This window comes from Chiloscyllium punctatum, chromosome 6 (assembly GCF_047496795.1).
Source record: "Chiloscyllium punctatum isolate Juve2018m chromosome 6, sChiPun1.3, whole genome shotgun sequence".
In the NCBI taxonomy this organism is placed as follows: domain Eukaryota; kingdom Metazoa; phylum Chordata; class Chondrichthyes; order Orectolobiformes; family Hemiscylliidae; genus Chiloscyllium; species Chiloscyllium punctatum.
The window spans coordinates 25,072,701-25,094,633 of record NC_092744.1 but is presented as its reverse complement, the minus strand read 5'-3'; the positions used below and the strand labels follow the sequence as shown (position 1 = coordinate 25,094,633).

The following is a 21,933-nucleotide window of genomic DNA, read 5'->3' as shown; positions in this document are numbered from 1 at the left end:
GATGGCCACAAATAAAAGAGAAATCTCTTTACTCAGAGAGTTGTGAGAATGTGAAACTGGCTACCAAAAAGGTTGGTTGTCTTGAATAATATCAAATCATTTAAACAGAAGTTGGATAAATCCATGCGTTAATAAAGAATACGAGGATATGGTTAGATATATGACAGGAGGTGGTATTTATGTGAAGCATAAATACTATCATTGAACAGTTGGACAAATGAGCTGTTTCTTAATTGAAGATTCTATGTAATTTCTCATCAAATTCCCTAGAGATGCAATTCTCATCCCTCCTGCTTAATCAGCCTCGCAGTTGGCTGTGAGCTACCAGCTCAAGCCACCTACAGATGACAATTTTATTAGGATCCTTAGAACTGTTGGAAAGTGCAATTTTGAAAATGGTCACGCTTCATGCTCCTAAATAGAGTCCCAAGTGGTTGTTCTATCACTCCTACAGAGCTGTTTTACTGCTTTGGATTATTAATAATTGCACAGCATTTTTCTATTGATTTTATGCATGTTATTCAGCAATTGCAAGATTAATTTGGTCCTCGCTTTTCCAAATTGAATTTGTCTCTTTCTACATGGTCACAATGCTTTAAAGGAGTCGTGGCAAAAAGGAAGAAATTGCATTCCAATTGGATCATTCTCGACTTCAGGATTCCTGAATAGCCAATGAGATAATTTGGTGTGTGACTACTATTGTAACACAAACATGGCAGCCAGTTAAGACACAGAACAAACTCATCAATAATGCCATACTAGATGGTCACATTACCCTGTTTTCATGTTGGTGACTGAGGGATTAATATTGGGTGCAAGACACTGGGGAGGACTTCCCTACTCTTCTTCATTGGATCATTTCCATCCACCTGACATGGTCTGGTCTCTTCAAAGAAGTTTAGGTAGACTCTACACATTATCCCAGGGCCAATATTAATTCCTGAACCAGAACCAATGAAGCAGATGATCTGGACATTTATCATATTGCTTGTGGGATTTTGCTATTCATAATTGGACAACTACATTTATCAGCATGAAAAGCATAAGTATAGTTAGGTGTGATGGATTCTTGGCCATCCAGAGATGTGAAAAGCTTGAATTAAATGTAATAATTCATTTCAAAATATTCTTAATGAATTAACTTGAGGTAACTGATTTCAAACTTGCATTCCATTGCAATCCCTGGAGGATGTTATCCATATACGCTCAGTTGTGGCTAGAAACCTGCAAAAGGCACTGAGAAAAACACTGCATAGAACAATATAACAGTAAGATACAGAATCCTGACATGGAAAGGGCTTTACAGGAATATGGGTAAAGCAGCTGGTGGGGTTAGTTCAGGATTGATGGGCACCACACCTTAAGAAGGATATATTGGCCTTGTAGGGAACAAACACAGAAACACTGGAATGAGAAGGGGGAGGAGACAATTCACCCCTTCAAGCCCACTCTGCCATTTAACATAACCATGGCTGATCTTATCCTGGTCTCAACTCCACTCTCCTGCCCACTCCCCATAAACTTTTATCCTATTTTTCATCAGAAACATATATATTTATTTCTTGAATCCATTGATTGATTCTGTCTCCACTGCACTCTGGGACAGTGTGTTCCACAGATTCACTACCTCTGAGAGAAGTAGTTTCTCCTCATCTTAATTTTGAACATAACTCTTCTCATTCTTTATCTATGACCTCTTGTTGAGACTGTTCCAAACGGGAAGAGCATCTGTTCAACATTCAACATCCAACTTATCAATTCTATTTAGCATTTTATATACCTCAATCAGATCCCCCCCTCGTTCTTCTGAACCCCAGTGAGTACAGCCCAAGCAATCCAACTGCTCCTTGTATGACTGCCCTTCCATCCCTGGAATGATTCTAGTGAACCTCCTCTGAACTGCCTCCAGTGCCACAACATCCTTCATCAAGTAAGGACACCAAAACTGGACACAATACTCCAGGTATGATCTCACCAATGACTTATGTTAATGTAATAACATTTCTTTACTTTTATAATCCAGTCCTTTTGCCATAAATGCCAGGATTTCATTTGCCTTTCTTATTCTATGCGACGGAGAAAGTGAGGACTGCAGATGCTGGAGATCAGAGCTGAAAACGGGTTGCTGGAAAAGCGCAGCAGGTCAAGCAGCATCCAAGGAGCAGGAGAATCGACGTTTCGGGCATGAAGGACTGGATGACTTGGTATTTATTTCCAATGTTTTCTTGTGATGTAGGGAACACAGGCAATGTTATTCATCATTTTAATTGTCATCTGAAGGTGCTGGTGGGACTTCTAAAATAACTGCTGTACTTGTATCAATGCACCAACAATAAAATCAGAGAATTCCAAATATTGTCCCAGAGATAATGAAGGAACAGTAATACTCATTCATTTCAGGATGGTGTCAAACTTGGAAGAGGTGGCAATCGCACATTTTGGTGTTCCTACAAATCTCAGAGGTAAAGTTAATAGATTTGGGAGAAATTTGGAGAGTTACTGTAGCGCATCTTGAGATGATACATATTATTGCCATGAGAACTCTAAAGAGGAGGAAAATATTGAGGGTCCAGTGGCAATTAATCCTGTTAATTGATGTGGTCTGTTCTGGATGGTGTTAAACTACATAGGGTGATGCAATGCAGCCAACAAGGAAGATGGTGAGTATTCCATTCCACTCAGGCTGTAAGTTACAAACAGCTTTCAGAAACTAACATCAGACTAAAAACTGCATCTCAAGCTCACAATGGGTCAGCAATCTTACCAATCTCCTAATTGGATGCCTACGTGGCCAATGTAAAAGTAAGGATAGCATGTAGACCCCTGCCTGTCCAATCAGAGGATTAGTAGCTTTGTCACTTAAGAAAAAATATTGGGATATGAGGGCACTATTGAAGCCAACAGGAAAGCTGGGGGTGCCTCATAATGGAAGGGCTTCCTGTTTGTACAAATTAAACTTCATAGTGCTCAGGCAGGCAGATGCCAAGGAAAGGAAGAATTATCTCTTTCGGAGTTATCGACATCAAGTTAGCTGTGTCTCATCCTTGTGACCCCTCTCTTAGGGCTTGTGCTCTGAAAGGCCCCTAAGTGCCACAAAGAAGCCACCTGCCTGAAATTGGCAATCTACAAGGCAGAAGGATGGCCCTGCTATGGAAAGATAGTGGCAGCCCTTTAAAATTTGGCCCTTGATTATACAAAGCAGGTGAAGTGATGAGCCAATGCAGTTCGCAGCCTGCCAACAGTAAACTTTCCATTGATGGGACAGAGCCCAATAAAGCTCCCTTTGTTTTAATAGGGCCTGCTCCCATCACCCAGGGTATAGTAACATTTAAGCCACCAAGCCATGCAGTAACATACTGCAGAAAGAGACCATTTGGCCCATTGTACCTGTAGGAGCTTTTTCAACGTGCTGTACAATTAATCCCACTCACTTCCACTTTACCAACAGCACTGAAATTCTTTCTCCTTGAAGCATTTCTGCACATCCCTTCTGGAAGTTAATACTTAACCTGCTTTCTCCTCCCTTTCAGACAGCACATTGCACATCACAACAACTCATTACAATTTTCCTCAACTCCCCTCTTGTTCCTGACCAAATTAAACCCATGCCTTCTGATTTCCAAAGTTGCTGCCCTGGGAAAAAGGATCTCCAGATTTGCGATAACAAAGCCCTGGAAAATATTGGATTGAAGAAACAGTAAGATAGAGGTTCGGTCAAGATTATAATGTATTACAAGGAGATGTTGCTGGTTATGCTCCTAATGACTTGTGTGTTCTAAGGTCCTGGAGATCATAGCACAGAAGGTATCACAGCTTCTTTCTCACAATGCAATGCTTATTTCATTATTACTATCTGACATGGAGCAAGGTGCCAGATGGCATTCGGACATAGAATTATGATCAGACTTAATCGTTCTCAACTGACACCAATTCTCCTTCACAATGCAAGTAGGTAACCAGTTGAATAAATGAACACCTAAAGAATGGGATTTTCTCATGCAAAACTGCAATGGAATTTGGTTGAGGTTACACAGTGATAGCGAAAAGAAAATGGGAATCAGGTGGCACTGAACTTGGGTTTTGACAATCTTAGAAGGAAGATGCAGTATATGAGGAAGGGAAGGTTAAGGAAGGTGAGGAGTTCTCAGTGTCTTAGTTCCTGGCAACAAATGGATTAAAGTCGGGAAATGCGGCAATGCGATTTTCAAGAAGGCAATAATTTTATATATCTTGACAACTGCAAAGGACAGTCATTTTATCGATCAAACAGAAAGACAAGCAGAGTTATGATGGATATACAGAGGTTAGAGATTAGAGGTCACAGAGGAACATCTAAAGGGAGGGAATTGTGTGTTTGTGTTTTGCAAAAGTTACTATGGCAATATTGTGCCAGCAGATGGGGATTGACATGAATGCTCACATGGAGAGATGCCATCTGCTGAAGGGGAAAATGAACAAAGATTGATGGACAAAACATATTGAAAGAATGGATTTAGTAATCATTTAACCCTTGGATTGCCAGCAGCTCTGGTATTAGATGCATCAGCCATCATTTCTCTACTTTGAGATTTCAAGTCCTGCTCCACACAAACTTAAAAACAAAACATGGAGGAACAAAGCAAGTGTATTAGCCAAGCTGCCAGGCACAGTCATGTTGGCTGAACCACCACTCCTCCCATCTTTCCTCACAGCCATTCACCACAGCCATGCAATTTCTTGGGAGGGCCTATATGGGAGGAAAATAACTGTAAGCATTTTCCCTCCAATCCTCTCAGATAATCAATAATGATCAACAACAATCAATAATGCTAAAGTTGATGGAAATGATACTGACTTGATCCAGGATAATGATATTCTCGCAAAATTAATGTTCCATCTCTGGAATATTTCACCCTTTCCTGTGACCGGGGCCAATAGTTATTCCCCCAGCATTACTATAAAGGAACATCTTGTCTTTGTCACATTGTTGTTTTTGGGACCATGCATAAATTGGCTGCATGTTTCCTGCATTATAACAGCAGGAAAGATATACCTGTGACATCCTGTGATCTTCAACGTCACAGCATTTTTAATTGTTTTTTCTGTCTCTGAGAATGGTAATGTAGTCAACAACTTAAATAGCACCTGCATTGTCGGATGGAATTCTGTTTTCACTCTCAGCAGCTCACACATGATGAGATCAATGACCTTTCATCCCAACTAGGAGAATGGACACATCTGGTAGCTTTTCATTAAACACTTACATGGAACAAGGACACAAACACAAAATATGACCTTTAGAGTTGATTCCCACTTACCTGCTGCCATCAGGTTTGCTGCTAACAGCCAATGCAGTTGCCTCAATTAGACAGACTTATTGGCCACATCAGGTTTCACCCCGAATACTGTAAATGTTTAACAAGAACAAGCCAGATTGGTAGAGGACTGAGACTCCCCATGAGCTGATCACCATGGAGAAAATTCGACCTTAACACTAAATGATTGTGTAAAAAAAAGGCTTTGCCTTAAGGAGCCAAGCTGATCAAGATACTTGTGGCCACTGGAGATTGGAGCAAGAAGTCTACCCAATATGCCCCATATATACCGTTAGATTGGTGAACAGATATTTCTGGTTTTGGGCTAATGAGATTGCCAGAGACTGTAATTCTGTAGGATTTGACAAACTACAAAGATAATGAGTGATTTGTTCATTTTCTTTTGTCCAAGTGAATAATTTCAGCATGGCACTTCACTTTGACTTCCCCAAAAGGTACTGTAAGATATTCTATCATAGTTATATAGAGACCAGGTATAAGTGTCTGATCAGAAATGCGGCAGCTCCAACAATGCAGCGCCCCCCTGTACGATCAATATAAATTGAAATTGGGATTATTTTAGTTTGGAAAATTGGTTGGCATGGACGTGTTGGACCGAAGGATCTGTTTCTGTGCTGTATTACTCAATGATTTGATAAGGTTAAGTGGACTGGCTGTGCTAAATTTCCACATACGGTCCAGGGACATGCAGGCTAAGTGGATTAGTCATGGTAGACGCAGGGTTATGGGGATGGGATGGGTGAGGATGGAATGCTTTTCAGAGGGTCAGTGCAGACCTGATGGGCCAAATGGTCTCTATCTGCACTGTGGTAAATCTATGATTCTATTGTGTGCAACATGGAGGCATCAGTGTACAAATCATTAAAACTGTCAGGGCAGGTACAGCAAGCGATTAATAATACACACAGGATGCTAAGTGTTATAATAGAGGCACAAAGCATAAAAACCTCGACATTATAAAAAATCATTATAAAACACAGGAATATTATATCAAATATAATATTATATCAAATATACTGGAATATTATATCAAATTCTGGGCACCCCACTTATGAAATAATGTGCAAGCATTAAGGTACAGAGTAGATTTATAAGAATACCTCTAGGGATGGGAGACTTCAGTTGCTTGGATAGATTACAGAACCTGGAACTGTTACGTCTAAACAGGTTTGAAAGGAAATTTAATTGGGGTGCTACTAAATAAATAGATAGGGAGTAGCTGATCACTTGCTGGCAATGTCAAGAGCCAAACTTGACATGGATGAAAACTTGCTCATGCAGCGAGTGGTTAGGATCTGGATCACACTGCCTGAAAATGTGTTGGAGGCAGATTCAGTCATGGCCTTCAAGGAATTTGGATCAGCACCTAAAGAATAAGAAATCACAGTGCTGCAGGGAAAAGGCTTGGAAGTGAAATGAACACTGTTGGTGTTTAAAAGCAGAAAGCAAATTAAGACTATGTTGTTAGGGCGAGAATTGTAGATTGGGAGGAGGATCATGTTGAGAATACACTCCAGCATGGACAAGTTGGGACAAATGGCCTGTTTCTGTGCAATTTACTTGATGCAATTTGATGCAAGTTGGGTTACCATGAGGCATATATTTGTTAGAGGATTTTGGGCTCAGGCTTAAATGAAGGGATGTGTTATTCCATAGTTAGGACTTGTCATCTCTTTTCCTCTTATTCAGCACATTCCTCTGTCTGAAGTTTTCATGAACAAGTCAAAGATTGCACTTCCAAAAGGTCTTGCCAGTGAGTTGCATTTCATTCTCGCATCATTCATTATGTTTTGAACCTAAACCATATGAAGAGAAAGCAGTGCAGCTCAACCTTCTCCAGATCCTCAATTTAGAGTAGGAGTAAGCTACATAACAGAACATAACAAATCTTACCTGCAGCTTTGTTTGTATTAGTTTAGAAATAGATAGTGCAACAATCTTATATTTGTGACCTCTGGTATATCAACTATCCTAACATTGGAAACAGCAAGCATCTTCAACAAAGTATCCTGAGCCACTTCAAAGGAGGAAGAGATACTAAGAATAGGTGTGGAAAGCTTGGTCAAAGAAATGGTTATAAACAGCATCTTAAAGTACAGGAGAGAAGTGGAGATGTTTGGGAAGGGAATTTCAGCACTTAGGGCAAATGCAGCTCTGTGATTGACAGGAGCTACTGTTGGCGAAAAAGGAGTCATAGACCAGGCAAGGGAGTCCTTTTGGTTGATTGTACAATTCTTCACATGCAGACATGTCATTCTGTAACAGATCTAACAGAAAATGGAAGCTTAAATGAATCATTCTTGTCTGTGACTCTAAGCACTGAATGTTATCAACAAAGTGAATGCCTGGACAGAATTGTGTGGAAGCATCAAGAGGTTGGGTCTCACTGGTCCATGTTGCCCCTCTTTTGGGAAAGCTCACCAAACCACATATCAATCAGGCAGTGGTGAGGCCACAGCACACCAATTCCCCTGGCATCAAGGCTGCGGGAAAGGTGTTGGGGATGGAGGCAGGGAAGATTGCCGACGAAGAGTTGCTGGTGAATCAGAAACAGGTATTCCTTGTGCAGAGGTGGCTGTGGCTCCTGTCAGAATGACAGGCACCAGTTAATACCACACTGATTTTGTACCTGTGGCAGTGAGTTGAAGCCCATAAGTGGCCATTGATTGGTCTCTTAAGGACTTCAATTCATGGTGTTGAAGGAAGGATGAGTATAGGCCCTCTGTTCGGAACTTAATTCTGGCAGAGATGGTACTGGAGTATGGTTCAGGTATGCTACTATCCTGTCTAACTATATTCTCTTTCCACTACTAGCAAGGATGTTAAATCTAATGTTTCTGCAAGTAGCAGGGCCAATTTTACATATCAAAGAAAAGCAAGAGCCACAAAGGAATCAAGCATTTTAGAATGTGGAACAGATGACTCATATCAATAATTCAAGAGGAGACTGGATATTTTACAAGCACATTAATTAGACAGGGTGAGCAATGACAGATTACCTTAATCTCCAGATACACTACACAATGGTAAAGTGTTTAGTGTTATGTTCTGAATAGAACTTTTTCTTGGAATGGAATATTTTTCTCTTTCAATCTAAACTAAAAGAATTGAAAAAACATTGGTGAGGAGGGCAAGTGTATTGCTAAGTCGCCGTATCCCTCCGCAGTCAGACAGGATGCATTTTGTTAGAATGTGGAGGAATTGGGAGTTAGGAAAGTTACGTAAGAGTGCTCCCAACATCGGGATAGGCCTGGTTAGATTTCTCATCCCCCAACTCTGCCACAAATGTTGCCATAGCCTAGTTTAAACAGATTCCTATAAGATTCCACCTCTTGTATTTATGGAGCACCAGTGACATCATCAAACGTCTCCAAGAACCTTGACAGGCTCATTCTCAAATTGACATTGACAGTCCCTGATGTGATTAGAAAAGCCTGGTAGGTGATGAGCAAGGGTTTTAAGTATGTTCATGAGGTTTGACAAAAAACAGAATTGTCACTGCCCAGAAATAAAGTCTGAGCCTTCAGTTTCACATGCAGCGCCCCTATACCCTGTGAGATTTTGCTGAAAAGACAGGATGCACAAGCTTAGCTTGTATTCCCTTTAAGTATGATCTGATCAAGGCATTTAACATGAATAAAGGAATTTGACAGAATAGCTTAATTAAAACTTTAGAGATTCTAGAATAGAGGACCTAACCTTAAAAATAGATGAAATTATTTGGAGGTGAAAATGAAACACATTCACATGAAAAGTATTGACATATGAAACTTATTCCTTCAACAATCTATTGATGCTAGTGATCGACTAAAACTTTGAACACTGAGAACGATAAGTCTTTGTGAGATAATGACATTCAGGGATTTTGAGTGAATTTAGTTAATTCAGTGTTAATATGTTTGAACAGGTCAGAGGGGTCAGTATCTACGCTCCTGTATACAGTATTCCTTTATACTGGCTCCAGCCCAAATCAAACATCACAACCTATTAAAGGATCAAGAACTAGGGGATAAAGATTTAAAGTGATTTGTAAAAACAGCACATGCAAGGTGAGGAAAATAATAACATTTTCACACAGTGAGTAGTGAGGATATAGAATGCACTGCTTGGAAGTGTGGTAGAGGCAGCATCAGTTGAGGCATTCAAGATATCATTGGATGATTATTTGGGTGGGAAAAAAGGAGATGGCCAATAAATAATGGTGTTCATTTTGTACAGAATTGGTACAGATATAATAGGCCAAATGGTCTCCTTCTCTAGCATAATACATCTGTGATAAATCTCAAGTTTGAAAAAAAAACAAATTTCCTGGGAGGCAGGTATCAGTGTTTGTTGCCCACTCCCAATTATTCTTGAACTGAGTGGCTTCCTAGAACATTTTTGATGGTAGTTAAGTTTAACTACATTGTTTTGGGTTTGTAGTCACCGTTAGTCAGATCAGGTAAGGGTAGCAGATTTCTTTCTCTGAAGGACATCAATAAGCCAGATGGGTTTTTATGACAATCAATGATACTTTTGCAAGCACCATTACTGAAACTCGTTTTCAAATACACACTTTATTAATTGAATTAAAGTTCCACCAATTGCATAAGCAGGATTTGTTTCCTGATCCCATACTGTTAGTTTAGTCCTCTGGATTACACGCCCACTGATCTGTAATCTAAAGACATTACTAAACCATGCTACCATCCCCTCCACATTCTCAGTCTATAGGATTCAGTCTGACACCAGTTAAAGGAACCACCACTTGACTCTGAGGACAAAGACAAAAATATTTAGTAATTTGCCCAGTTACCTGATAAGATGGAGGCCACTGCTGCGATGATAAAAGACACAATGACACCAGGTCCTGCCATCTCCTTGGCTACCAGTCCAGATACGACATACATGCCAGTCCCCACACAGCTGCCAACTCCAAGAGATACTAGGTCAACTGTGGTGAGTACCTGGGCCAGTCTGGAGTGACCTGTTCCTTGCTGGTTGGAATCATCAAGCATAGATTCCACAGGCTTAGTGCGAAGAATCCGTGAGTGTAACGCCATCCAAGTAGCACCCCAATGAACCCGTCGAGGGTCCAGGTATGAGAGGAATCCACTCATAGCTGCGAAGCAGGTGGCAGGGGTGTGAATTAGGGAATGTTCTTCAGCTGATATAAAGGTTCTCAATTGAATGTGGAGTACTTCAGCAGAGAATCCAAATTCCAGCGCGAGGGAAACCAGCCATTCACATGAAGACCATCTGAGCCTTTAAGAACATGACTGAAGTCCAAATGAATGCTGCCTACTGGAAACCCGTTGAACCTGGAAAATAATATGTTGAGGACAGAATTCTTCAGAAAGTTTTCAAAGGACAGTGTTCAAAAAATGAAGGGAGCTTTCTTATTCAACAACTAGCATATATATGAGGTTTATGGGGGTCAGGTTTACATTTGGGCAACAGCAACATAGGAACAGAAGTAGGCTAATCAGCCCCTTCAGTCTGTTCCACCATTCAATGAAATCAAGGCTGATATGTGGCCTAACTCCATTCACCTGTCTTTAGACCTTATCCCTTCACCTAACAAACAATATATCTATCTCAGATTTAAAATTAGCAACAGATCCAACCATTTGTGGAAAAGTGCTCCAAACATCTAACACCTAGTGTGTAGAAATATCAGAATAGTCTAGCCATAATTCTCAGTCAAAGCACCCCTCGTTCTAAAATCCATAGCCAGTGGAAAGAGTTAATTTTAATTTTTTCCTGTTAATATCTTGAAGACTTTGATCAGATCACCCTTTAAACTTTGAAATTCGAGAGAAATCAAGCTTAATTTGCGTAATCACTACTCAATAGTTAACCCCTGAAATCTATGTATCGTTCTGAAGAAAGTCACTGGACCTGAAACAGTCACTTTTAGCAAGTTTTGAGAAGATTTGCAGCTTAGGTTGAGGTTTTGGATGTAGGTTTGCTTGCTGAGCTGAAAGGTTCATTTCCAGACAGTTTGTTACCTTCCGTGGACCTCATTTTAAGCAATGCTGAAAATTCCTGCTTTCTATTTATATGTTTGGATTTATTTGGGTTGGTGATGTCATTCCCTGTGGTGATGTTATTTCCTGTGGTGAAGTCACTTCCTGTTCCTTTTCTCAGGGGATGGTAGATGGGGTCTAACTCGATGTGTTTGTTGATAGAGTTCTGGTTGGAATGCCATGCTTCCAGGAATTCTCGTGCGTATCCTTTGTCCTAGGATGGATGTATTGTCCCAATCAAAGAGAGAGTCACCAACTAGCCACAAAAAGACATGACCCTCTCCCACTAGTATCCTCACATACGGATGAGGAAGGACACCACTTTGACAATACATTCATGCTAGGACAAGCCAAACAAAGACACGCATGAGAATTCCTAGAAGCATGGCATTCCAACCAGAACTCTATCAACAAACACATCGAGTTAGACCCCATCTATCACCCCCTGAGAAAAGGAACAGGAAGTGACTTCACCACAGGAAATAACATCACCACAGGAAATGACATCATCAACCCAAAGAAATCCAAACATATAAATAGAAAGCAGGAATTTTCAGCATTCTTCACATGAGGTTCATTGAAGATGTTATCTAGTAAGGTAACAAAACGTCTGGAAATGAACCTTTCAGCTCAGCGAGCAAACCTACATCCAAAACATTCACTCTCCATCCTCTGCACATACACTGCCAGTTCTGCTGGGTTTGTTCAGCAATTTCCATTTTTGTTTTTTTTAATATATTCTTCCTAATGTCTGGTACACAGATCTGCTCACAGTGCCCAAGTGACATCTAACCAGGGTTTTTTTAAAATACATTCTGCATCCTTGTACTCTAGTCCTCTAGCTATAAATGCTAGCATTCCATTTGCTTTCTTGATTATTTTCTGCATCTGTTCATGGCATTTTAACGATTTATGCACATGAACCTCAAGTCTCTTTAGACAAGCACTGCAATTCATTTCATACTATCTAGAAAATACCCTGATCTATTCTTTTTTAGTCTACAATGGATAATCTCACATTTACCTATATTTAATTCCATCTGCTGCAGTTTTGTCCATTCACCTAGTCTATCAATACCCCTTTATAATTTTACGTGATCATCTACACTGTCTACAATGCTGCCTAACTTTGTGTCCAAGGGGTTTATTTGGAAACACTAGCTTTTGGAGCACTGATCCTTCAACAGGACTATAACCTGGTGTTGTGTGATTTTTAACTTTGTCCAGCCTCTTCCAACATTGACTCTTCCACACCATAACTTTGTGTCATCAGCGAATTTGGATATATTACTTCTTATGTTACTATCCAACTCATTAATAAAGAAAAAGTGAATAAACACTACTGGTCATATCCTGTCGATCTGAGTATCTACCAATTATCCCTATTTCCTGTCACACATTCAACCAATTTCCCAGTCAGTAATTTGCCCTCAATTCTGTGGGGTCTTATCTTACTTAGCAGTCTCTTCTGCTGGGCTTTATCAAATGCCTTCTGGAAGTCCACAAACAACATCCTTAGATATTCCCCTGTCCACTACTTTAGCCACATCTTCAAAACATTCAATGACATTTGTCAGGCATGAACTTCTTGTCATGAATCCAAGCTGGCTCTTTCTGATTAACTGAAAATCTTCAACATGTTCAGTTACATCATCCTTGATTATAAACTCCAATAATTTCCCAACCACAGATGTTAGACTAACTTTTTTTTTTAATTCCCTGGTTTTCCATTTCACCCTTCTTAACAAGTGCAGTTTTCCAATCCAGAGGGATAGCTCCTGCATCTAGGGAACTCTGAAAGATTATATATAGGCCATTTACAATGTGTTCTTCTAACCCATTGGATGGAAACTGTCACATCCTGTGAATTTGTCACTCTTTAACTCCATCAATTTTTTCATTACTGAAGGTTTACTTATGTTAATGTTATTCAGTCCATGTCCCACTCGACTATTAAATTTCCTGGGATTTCGAGCAAGCTATCCTCCTTTTCTCTCATAAATAGATGAAAAGCAATTATTCAACCTGTCTGCCATTTCCCCACATTGTAATTTACAATATCGCATGTTCAGTCTTTAGTGGGCCAACATTGCTCCTTACCCCCCACTTTCCCTTTGTGTAACTAGAAACTTTGTTCTGATGAATTTTGATGTTCCTGGCAATTTGCTTTCATAATCCCTCACAGTAGCTCTTAAATGCTGCTTTGAGACCCTTTGTTGGCCTTTATATCTTTACCATTAACAGGATCTGTGCTGTGTATTTAGCATTTTGTAAGTCCTTTATTTTAGTTTTATGCTGTTCCTTATTTCTTTAGTTGTCGATGGGTTTTTTTTCTGTGAAGTGGAGCTTTTCCCTCTCAGGGTTATAAATCAGTTTTGCATTGTGTTGAGAAAGGTTTAAAAGGCTCTGAAGGACGTACGTTTTCATGCAGTGGGTGGTGCCTGTAAGGAATGAGCTGCCAGAGGAAGTGGTGGAGTTTGGTAACAATTACAAAGTTAAAAGACATCTGGATGGGTATATGAATAGGAAGGAATAAGTGAGATATGGGCCAAATGCTGGCAAGTGGGACAAGATTAATTTAGGATATCTGGGAAGCATGGACAAGTTGGACCGAAGGGTGCAACTATGACTCAAATGTTTCTTTGGACCTGCTCCACTGTTCTTCAGTTGTTTCACACATTCATAGATTTTCCCAATTTGCTGTGGACAGTCTCTGTTTCATTTTATTAAAGTTGTCCTAAAGTTATCTAAATCTAAAACTCTAGGAATCAATTCATACTTTTCACTTTCAAATGTTACACTTACTAAAACCAATATTGCTTGTCTCTTGTCAAGTTGTTGATGTAGGAAACTATCCGGGACATGTTCCAGGCTATGTAACAATTGTTAAATTCATTGAATCAGAATTGCACAGCGCAGGGAAGGTCATTTGACCCATTGTGTGTCTGCCACTGTTTCAAAAAAGCTAGTCAATTGTCCTATACCATTCAGTTGTCTCACAATTCTGCAGTCTTTATCTTTTCAAGTTTTTTTATTGAATTGTGTTTTGAAACTCACTGTTGGATTTGCTTCCACTGCATTTTCAGTGAGCACCATCCAGATCACAACAACTCACTGAATAAAAAGCTTCCTGCTCATCTACCTGTTGCTTCTTTTTCCAATTAACTAAAATCTGTGCCTTCTGGCTTTCAATCCTCCTGCCACTGGAAAATAGTTCTTCCCTGTCAACTTTACCAGAACCATTCATGATTTTGAACCATATTTTAATGTTATTTGGTCTAGCAATAATCCCAGCTTCTTCAGTTTTTCCACGGAATTGAAGTTCACACCTTTGTATGATCTTAGGAAATCTCCTCTGCACCCTGTCCAAGATCTTTCTGAAGTATAATGAAAAGAAATGAACACAGGACTCCAGGCTATGCCTAACTAGTGTTTTATACACATTTATTATTACATCTTTGCTTCTGTCTCTGCTTCTAAAACTAAGGGACTTGGATATTTAACAACCTTTTTAACTTGCCCTGCCACCTTCAAAAATACATGGTGATAAACCTCCAAGTCTCTGTGTTCCCATGCCCCCTTTAAATTTGCACCATTTAGTTTGCTTTGTTTGGTTAATTCATTCTTCCTGTTATGGTATATTTTATTAGTGTCAGGGCCAAAGTGAACAAAGTTTTAACTAAGAGTCCTGCTGCTGATCGTTTAGCTTATATGTTATTGATTTAGGTGAGAATGGGTTTAACGGTGTGTACACTTGAAAAAACGATATAATTTGTTGAAGGATTCCAATTTGCATTCATCAGAACAATTCACAAGAATAGTAAAGCAACAGCCACAATTTATTCATCAAGGCAATGAGAGTCAATCTGCCCAATTTAAATTTAAGCAAAGCGGGGAATTAACTGTGAACCATCATGTCACTGGTATATTCTCCAAGGCCATACCTCTACTCATCAGGGTCCATGTGCCAACCATTAGCATGCTCTACGTTTCCGTTATAACATTGTTGATTTCCAGTGTATCAGTGTTTTTGCGAATTGGCCTGATGGGTACAAGATGGAAATCTTCAACAAAGTGTATCTTTTCGGCAATACTAAAGTTCTGATCAAGCAATTGATTATTCCACTCTTTTGTCTGTCCAACTATCTTTTCTCTCTTTGTGCTGTACCTTCACCTATTGTTTACTCCTTACTCCCACACCCACCCATATCTTCTGCAAAAAAACAACTTTTTCTGAGCTACCATCAGTTCTGAGAGAGGGTCACTGATCCTAAAGCATTAACTCTGATTTCTCTCCACTGATGTTGCCAGACCTGTTGTGCCTTTTCAGCAATTTCTGTTTTGTTTGATATCCAGAATCTGCAATTCTTTTGGTTTTTATGATTATTCAAACACTCTCTAAATTAAGATGGTCAATTTTGTTTGAATTGTATTCTATGAGGTTTTATCACATGGTTTTTCAAACCCAACTGCCCTATCAAACATTCTTCCCAATGATCACTCAACAAGTTAATTATTTTGGAAGCTCATCTGTAACAGTAACTACAATTCCTATCATTTTCCATCCTGCAAACATGCTATACCCACCCATTCTGAATGCAATGCATTTACAGAGGTCATCACTGACAATGTTGAGAGAGCAGGAAAGAACTCCAGAGAGGGAATTGTAAGCATGCATTCATTCTGTCATTGCAAAAAAGAATAGCAGGTACCAATTTAAAGTGTATTAGAAATGAAATATAGTGCCAGAATGGTATTAATCAGAATACATGGAACTTATATGTCCCTAGGGTGTATGCTGTGTGAGGAAACATAGATCATCTCATGGACTTGACCTACTTAACAAAACTCTAACATGGAAAAAGTTAGATCAGCAGTGAGCTGCAATGTCAATAGTCTTCTGAGGCAAAGCGTATGTAATATGACACAGGTTAAAATAGAGTCCTGCTATCATTTCAAACCTTGCTCTTGGGTTACATTAACAGCACTGAGCTGGGTAATGATTAAAAAAAAAACTGCAGCTCATCCATAATGCAAAGGTTTTTCATAGATGAAAGGAGAAAACATTGGAAGAGAACTAATGTGGACATGTCACCTTAGATGATGTGATGCCACGAAGCTGGAGTGATACAGGAATGAGCTGAAGTCCAATAGAAGCTCGATCTGAATTGATGTGTTTGATAGCTGGACAATGATTACCCTCCTTCATCAATAAGGATTTGTAAAACAGGTTCAAATACCAACACAGCTCAGAACTCACGATCACAAAATTACTACTGGAGAAGGAATCTATTCAACCTATTTTGAATTGTCTATCCATGAGCGCCTTATAATCTCTTTATAGAATACAATTTTTCTTTTGTTTCTTTGGAGAATTAAAAAAAAGGAAGGTCTTACTTAAATTATAAAGGTTGACCACTCAAATTGACTTGCAAACAGACTCCGGAACCTCTTCATAACCCGAGGACTACCTGTGATAATACCCCTGAACGGATTGTTTAAAAAAACTAAATGTGGGACTAATTGTAATATTTCCAAATTTGCAGATGATGCAAAACTTTATCACTGAAACATTTTAGGTGTAAAAAAATCTTGCTTTGATTGTAGCGACTAATTGACACTCAGCTGGACCACAATCTTCTGATCCAGAAGCGAATATTCTTCCCGCCAACCTCCATCTGACACCTGTATTGGTATTTCAGACACAGATCATAAGGAGGAGAAATGGGTTTAAGTGTTTAGTGTTCACTAATAATACTCATTTAACTAGGTGGCTGGTCCTGAAAAAGGGTTACACCCGAAACGTTGCTGCCTGGCTTGCTGTGTTCTTCCAGCCTCTTGTCTGTCGATTGTGGCTGGTTTGTGATGCAGAGTAATACCAACTGCACGTGTTCAGTTCTTGCACAACTGAGGTTACCATAAAGGATTCTCTATCTTACCCTCACCCCTCGCTTGATGCATGGTGACCCTCAGATAAAAAAAAACCCACCAGCAGCCATCTCTCTTTCACTAATGAGAAAGCAACCCTATGGTCTGGTCGGATTATGGCGACTTTATCTTTACTTTAAGCAGCGTCACACTCCAGGAATGTGGGAAAATTTACACCCTCAATTAAAACAAACCACAGCTTCATAATATTGAGTTTAACTGTAATGGTATACAGTCAATCACATGCACAATCCAAAAGAGTCTGGTGATTCTGACCAGTTTGAAGTAGGCCTCACAAGCAGCAAAACAGAGTATTGACATGGAGACTGACTGCTTCACGTAACTAAAAGCAAAAAATGCTGGAGATCACACCTTATCGGGCAGCAGCTATGCAAAGAAAGCAAGCTAATGTTTCAATTCTAGATGACTCATTTAGACTCGAAACATTTGCTTGCTTTCTCTCCATGAATGCTGCCTGACCCGATGTGACCTCCAGCATTTTTTTTGCTTTTAGTTCAGATCCCAGCATCTGCTGTAATTTGCTCCTGCTTCACATAACTGGTGGATGTTGCAATCTGTGTGGGTTGAAAATTGTTAATGGCAAAGGGGTTTTCCATTTCTAGACTATGGGCATTAGAGTTGGCGGAGATTTTTAGGTATAACATTGAGAATTTCCAGTGATGAAGTTGAAATAGAAATGATGTTATTTCTGTGGTATTTTAAAGAAGTGAAATTAAGAGAGCTTAAGGCAAACAGGTGACGTTTCAACAGAGCAAGATGATCTGTATTTACTGTTACTGTTATGAAGTTGAAGGCATGTCCTGGACCTTTAAGAGAGAGTGAATGCTGTTTTGCACTGACAGCTTACAAGCACCTGTCATATGACTAGCTAGCAATTTCAGAGTGTACTGGAAAATTGAAAATATGTAACATTTGGCTGTGAGATAGATACCTTAGTTGGTTGGTTAAATTCAAATTGTTGTCAAAATAGCAATCAGTTTAAATTATCCCCTCAGGCAAAACTGAATAGATGAGGAAGCCTGACCCAAAAGAATAGCAAATATAAGAGATATGAGAAAAGCTAATGGCAATAAAGGGCCTTATGTGTTTTTAATTTTCTTACTCAGGGATCATGGCCCAAAAAAGACTCAGCATCAGCACAAAGCCAAAGGTATATTGGGAATTCGACTGTCAGAAATAATTAATTAAATATAATCATATGAGACAATATTGGATCTGAGAATTCTCCTCCTAACAGCAGGCATGTTTGATAACTCACAGTCTGCACTCTGGGTCTTAAAAAACTTTTTCACACTTATGTGACTCCATTCAGAACTGTTTCAGAGGAATAAAGACTAAAGGGCTCACATCCTAAACCCCCAGAGTCACAAAGGTCAGGAATGGTTTAAGTTAATTACGAAGAGCCAACACAGTTTTGTAAAGACCAGATCATGCTTGATTAATCTATCTGAACTATTTGACGAAGTAACAATGGAGGCTGGTGAAAGGAATGCAAAGGATTTTGACTATATGATTTTAAAGAAAATATCTAACAAATTGCTGCACAAAAAATCTGGTTAAAAAAAATGGAGAGTCAGTTTCAGTTGGAAAATAAAAGTTACCTTAACTGCAGAAAACAGTAGGTTGAGATAGATGGTTGTTGTCAGACTGGAGGTTGGTTGATTAGCCCAGAATCAGTGCTAGAGCAACTTCTTTTTTAAAAGATATATATAAATGCCATGGCATGAAACAGATGATAAATCTACCACATTTGGATGTAGCAAACAGTGAAGACAGTACCACAACTTGACTCCAAAAAAGCATGGCTAGATGAGCAGCATGAGCAGACAAGTGACAGATACACTTAAGTGTGGGGGTCATCCATTTAGGCAGAAGGAATCGGGAGGGGTAATATAGGTTTAGTGGCCCTTACTAAAGAATGTAGGGATCGAGATTCTTGCAACCACATATACAGATCTTTGAAGGTGGCAGGACATACATGAGAACATATGAGTTAGGGTTGCGGTGGGTGTTTGTGAGTGAGAGAAGCTGTTGCAGCCAATATTGAACATGGTAGAACATGAGCCTTGGTGGGAGGGAAGCACAGTAGCAGCAACAAAGTGTGTGTAAGATATCAGTGAAAATGTGGTGCTTGCGCTAGTGCAGTGACGAAGGACATTGACTATTTTCTGTAGAGCTGGGAATTCCTCCAGACCACAGAGAATATTGTAACCAAGGTGGCAATACTGGACCAAGCTGGCACTGTCTGGTGTTATAGACTGCACTGTCATTCCTGAAGGAAGAGAAAATCCCACACCTGCACTACTCTGTCCAGCAGGACCTCCAGTTCCTTGTACACAAAGCAAGGTGCCAATTTCCAACTGTCTGCCATATCCAGGGCAATTTTCAGAAACCTTGCAGAGCAATTCCAGACTGTGCTTGTCAAGGTACAAGATAGGTATTTAAAGATGGCATGGGTGCAAGGGATGCCAATAAATTTTGAGATATCCACTCAATAGAGAGTTGTTCTCGGAATGGCACATGTTAACATAGGTTTAGAATCAGACATGAGTGCTGCCTTAGTGCATGGTGGTTGGTTAACAAGACACATTTTGTAAGATACAGTGAGAAACTTGTAGGCCTCACAGCAGAAATCCCTCCAAAAAAACTTGATGCCTGTTGGATTTCATCAATAAAAGATTCAGTCTTTTGTTAGCTCTGCCTTTTGAAGAAAGTCATTCTAAAGAATTAAGGCTCTTCGAGAGAAAGAATTTCATCTCATTTCTGTCTTAAATGGGCCACTGCTTACTTTAGCGGGACATAATGACAGGGTAAAAATTAAATAATATGTAATTTTGTATCCATCAATAGTGACATTGAGTACAAAAAGTTATACTTAACCTTTATAACGTTCTACTTAGGCTATAATACATCCAGTTCTGGTGATCACATTTCAGGAAGGATCTGACTAATCTGTGCAGCAAACCACCCCAAGGCCAACCTATCTTTATCAAATGCAGTGTCCAGAATTGAAAGTAATAATTCCAAATAAGGTGTGCCCAATTTTCTGCACAACTGAACCAACATTACTTCATGGTTATATTTCAGATTGATACTATCATTCCATTGAGCTTCATATCCATAAAAAACATAGTAACTTCACTGCCAACTGTGTTGGCAATTCTTTCCTCAAAAGATTCTTCTAAAGTGACACCTGACACAAACCCATCACAAAATTATGTCCCACTCTCTGGGCTCAGATCATATTTGGAACACTGCCAAAGAGACATTTTTAGGATGAACAAAGATCTGGAGAAGTTGGCAGAGAGGGACCTGATCTGATCGGGGAGGGTATATTTGCTATTTAAAAGGAAAGAATGAGAGAATGGAATGAAGCAGGCTGGAAACATTCAATAGTGCATTTTCATTAAAATTGAAAATCCAAGCACTTTAACTAAATCAACAACATTTTTCCTTTGTAAGGTACTCTTAAAAATCAATACACAGGTGTGAGGATACAGAAGGCGAGAGGGGGCTGACTGTTGTCAGTGACTAATAAGCAATTTATAAGCAATAAGCAAATGGTCTGACTAAGTAAATTGCTCATAAATTATTCTATTGACAAAGTGGTGAATTTATTTCAATTTATTGAGTGGGTGTTACAACTAACAGGAATGCGTGAGCAATATTTCAAATCCCAGCAAACCTACAATAACAAGAGCCATGTACTGCAGAAGCTGGAGATCTGAAATAAAAACAAAGTACTTTAAAATTCAGCAGGTCTGGCAGCATCTGTGGCATCAATATATCATTTCTTTGGAACTGAAGGGGACTAGGAGAAAAGTGATGGATTATACTATCGAAAAAATAGAGGAAGAGTAGACAAGGGAAGATGGAGGAGTTAGAGATCACAGATGTCACAGAAGAAATGTTGAAGGGCATGGCAATGGTTTCTGTGTATTAACCTGTATTCTGTGTATTAATCGATACATAGTCGATATTAAGAGCAGATATGAGTCAGATTTGCAGAAAGCAAAACCTTGCAAACAATACACAGGAAAAGGGATGTATAATCAAAATGGAGCTAGATTTCAGAGTTGTTGATCTGAATCCTGAGTCCTGAAGGGTATAAGTTGTCTAAGCAGGGGAGCGGTGCTGTTCCTCCAATTTGTGTTGGATTTCAAAAGGAACGCTGCAGCAATCTTACAACTGAATTGTAAGTATGAGAGTCAGAAGGTGTGTTGAAATATCATATGCATTGAGTGGAAGTGCTTTGTTTCGCAAAATGGTAACATAGTCTGCATTCGGCCACCTCAAAGTAAAGGAGATCCTACAATTCAGAAGACCCAGTAAACCCACAGTTGGTCTTAATTGACAAGACTTATAAACACACTGCTGAAATGAGATAAACAGGAGGAGATTTGAGGATATATTTGCCCAGCTTCTTGGCAATCAGGTAAGTTGGGAAATCAGTATTCCAGAAGGTGTGGAATAGAGGTGTTAGGAGGAGGTGGTGGGGGAGGGGAAGAGAGAGACCAGGACAGGTAAAGTTGAAGTCTAAACTTCCAGTGTGCATCCATGAAAGGCTTCTGCCGATTCTCCTACCTCCATGAAGGTTAGCAGAATGCTTACTTTTAATAGAAATGCAAAACACTAGAGATGCTGGAAATCTGAAACATAAA

At 39.5% G+C, this 21,933-nt stretch overlaps 1 protein-coding gene across 7 annotated transcripts in view; it reads right to left on the bottom strand.

The window, feature by feature from the left end:
* LOC140478789 (solute carrier family 7 member 14-like) overlaps nt 1-21,933 on the bottom strand; it is a 71,746-nt gene that overhangs the window by 38,379 nt on the left and 11,434 nt on the right. For 5 of the 7 annotated variants that reach the window (XM_072572168.1, XM_072572166.1, XM_072572169.1 and 2 more), the window contains one exon: nt 10,111-10,615. In XM_072572168.1, coding sequence (XP_072428269.1) covers nt 10,111-10,414 — 304 coding nt within the window. In that variant the 5' untranslated portion in view covers nt 10,415-10,615. Of the gene's footprint in view, nt 1-10,110; nt 10,616-15,267; nt 15,366-21,933 lie in introns of all 7 variants that reach the window. The other 2 variants (XM_072572170.1, XM_072572172.1) reach the window with 1 other exon arrangement.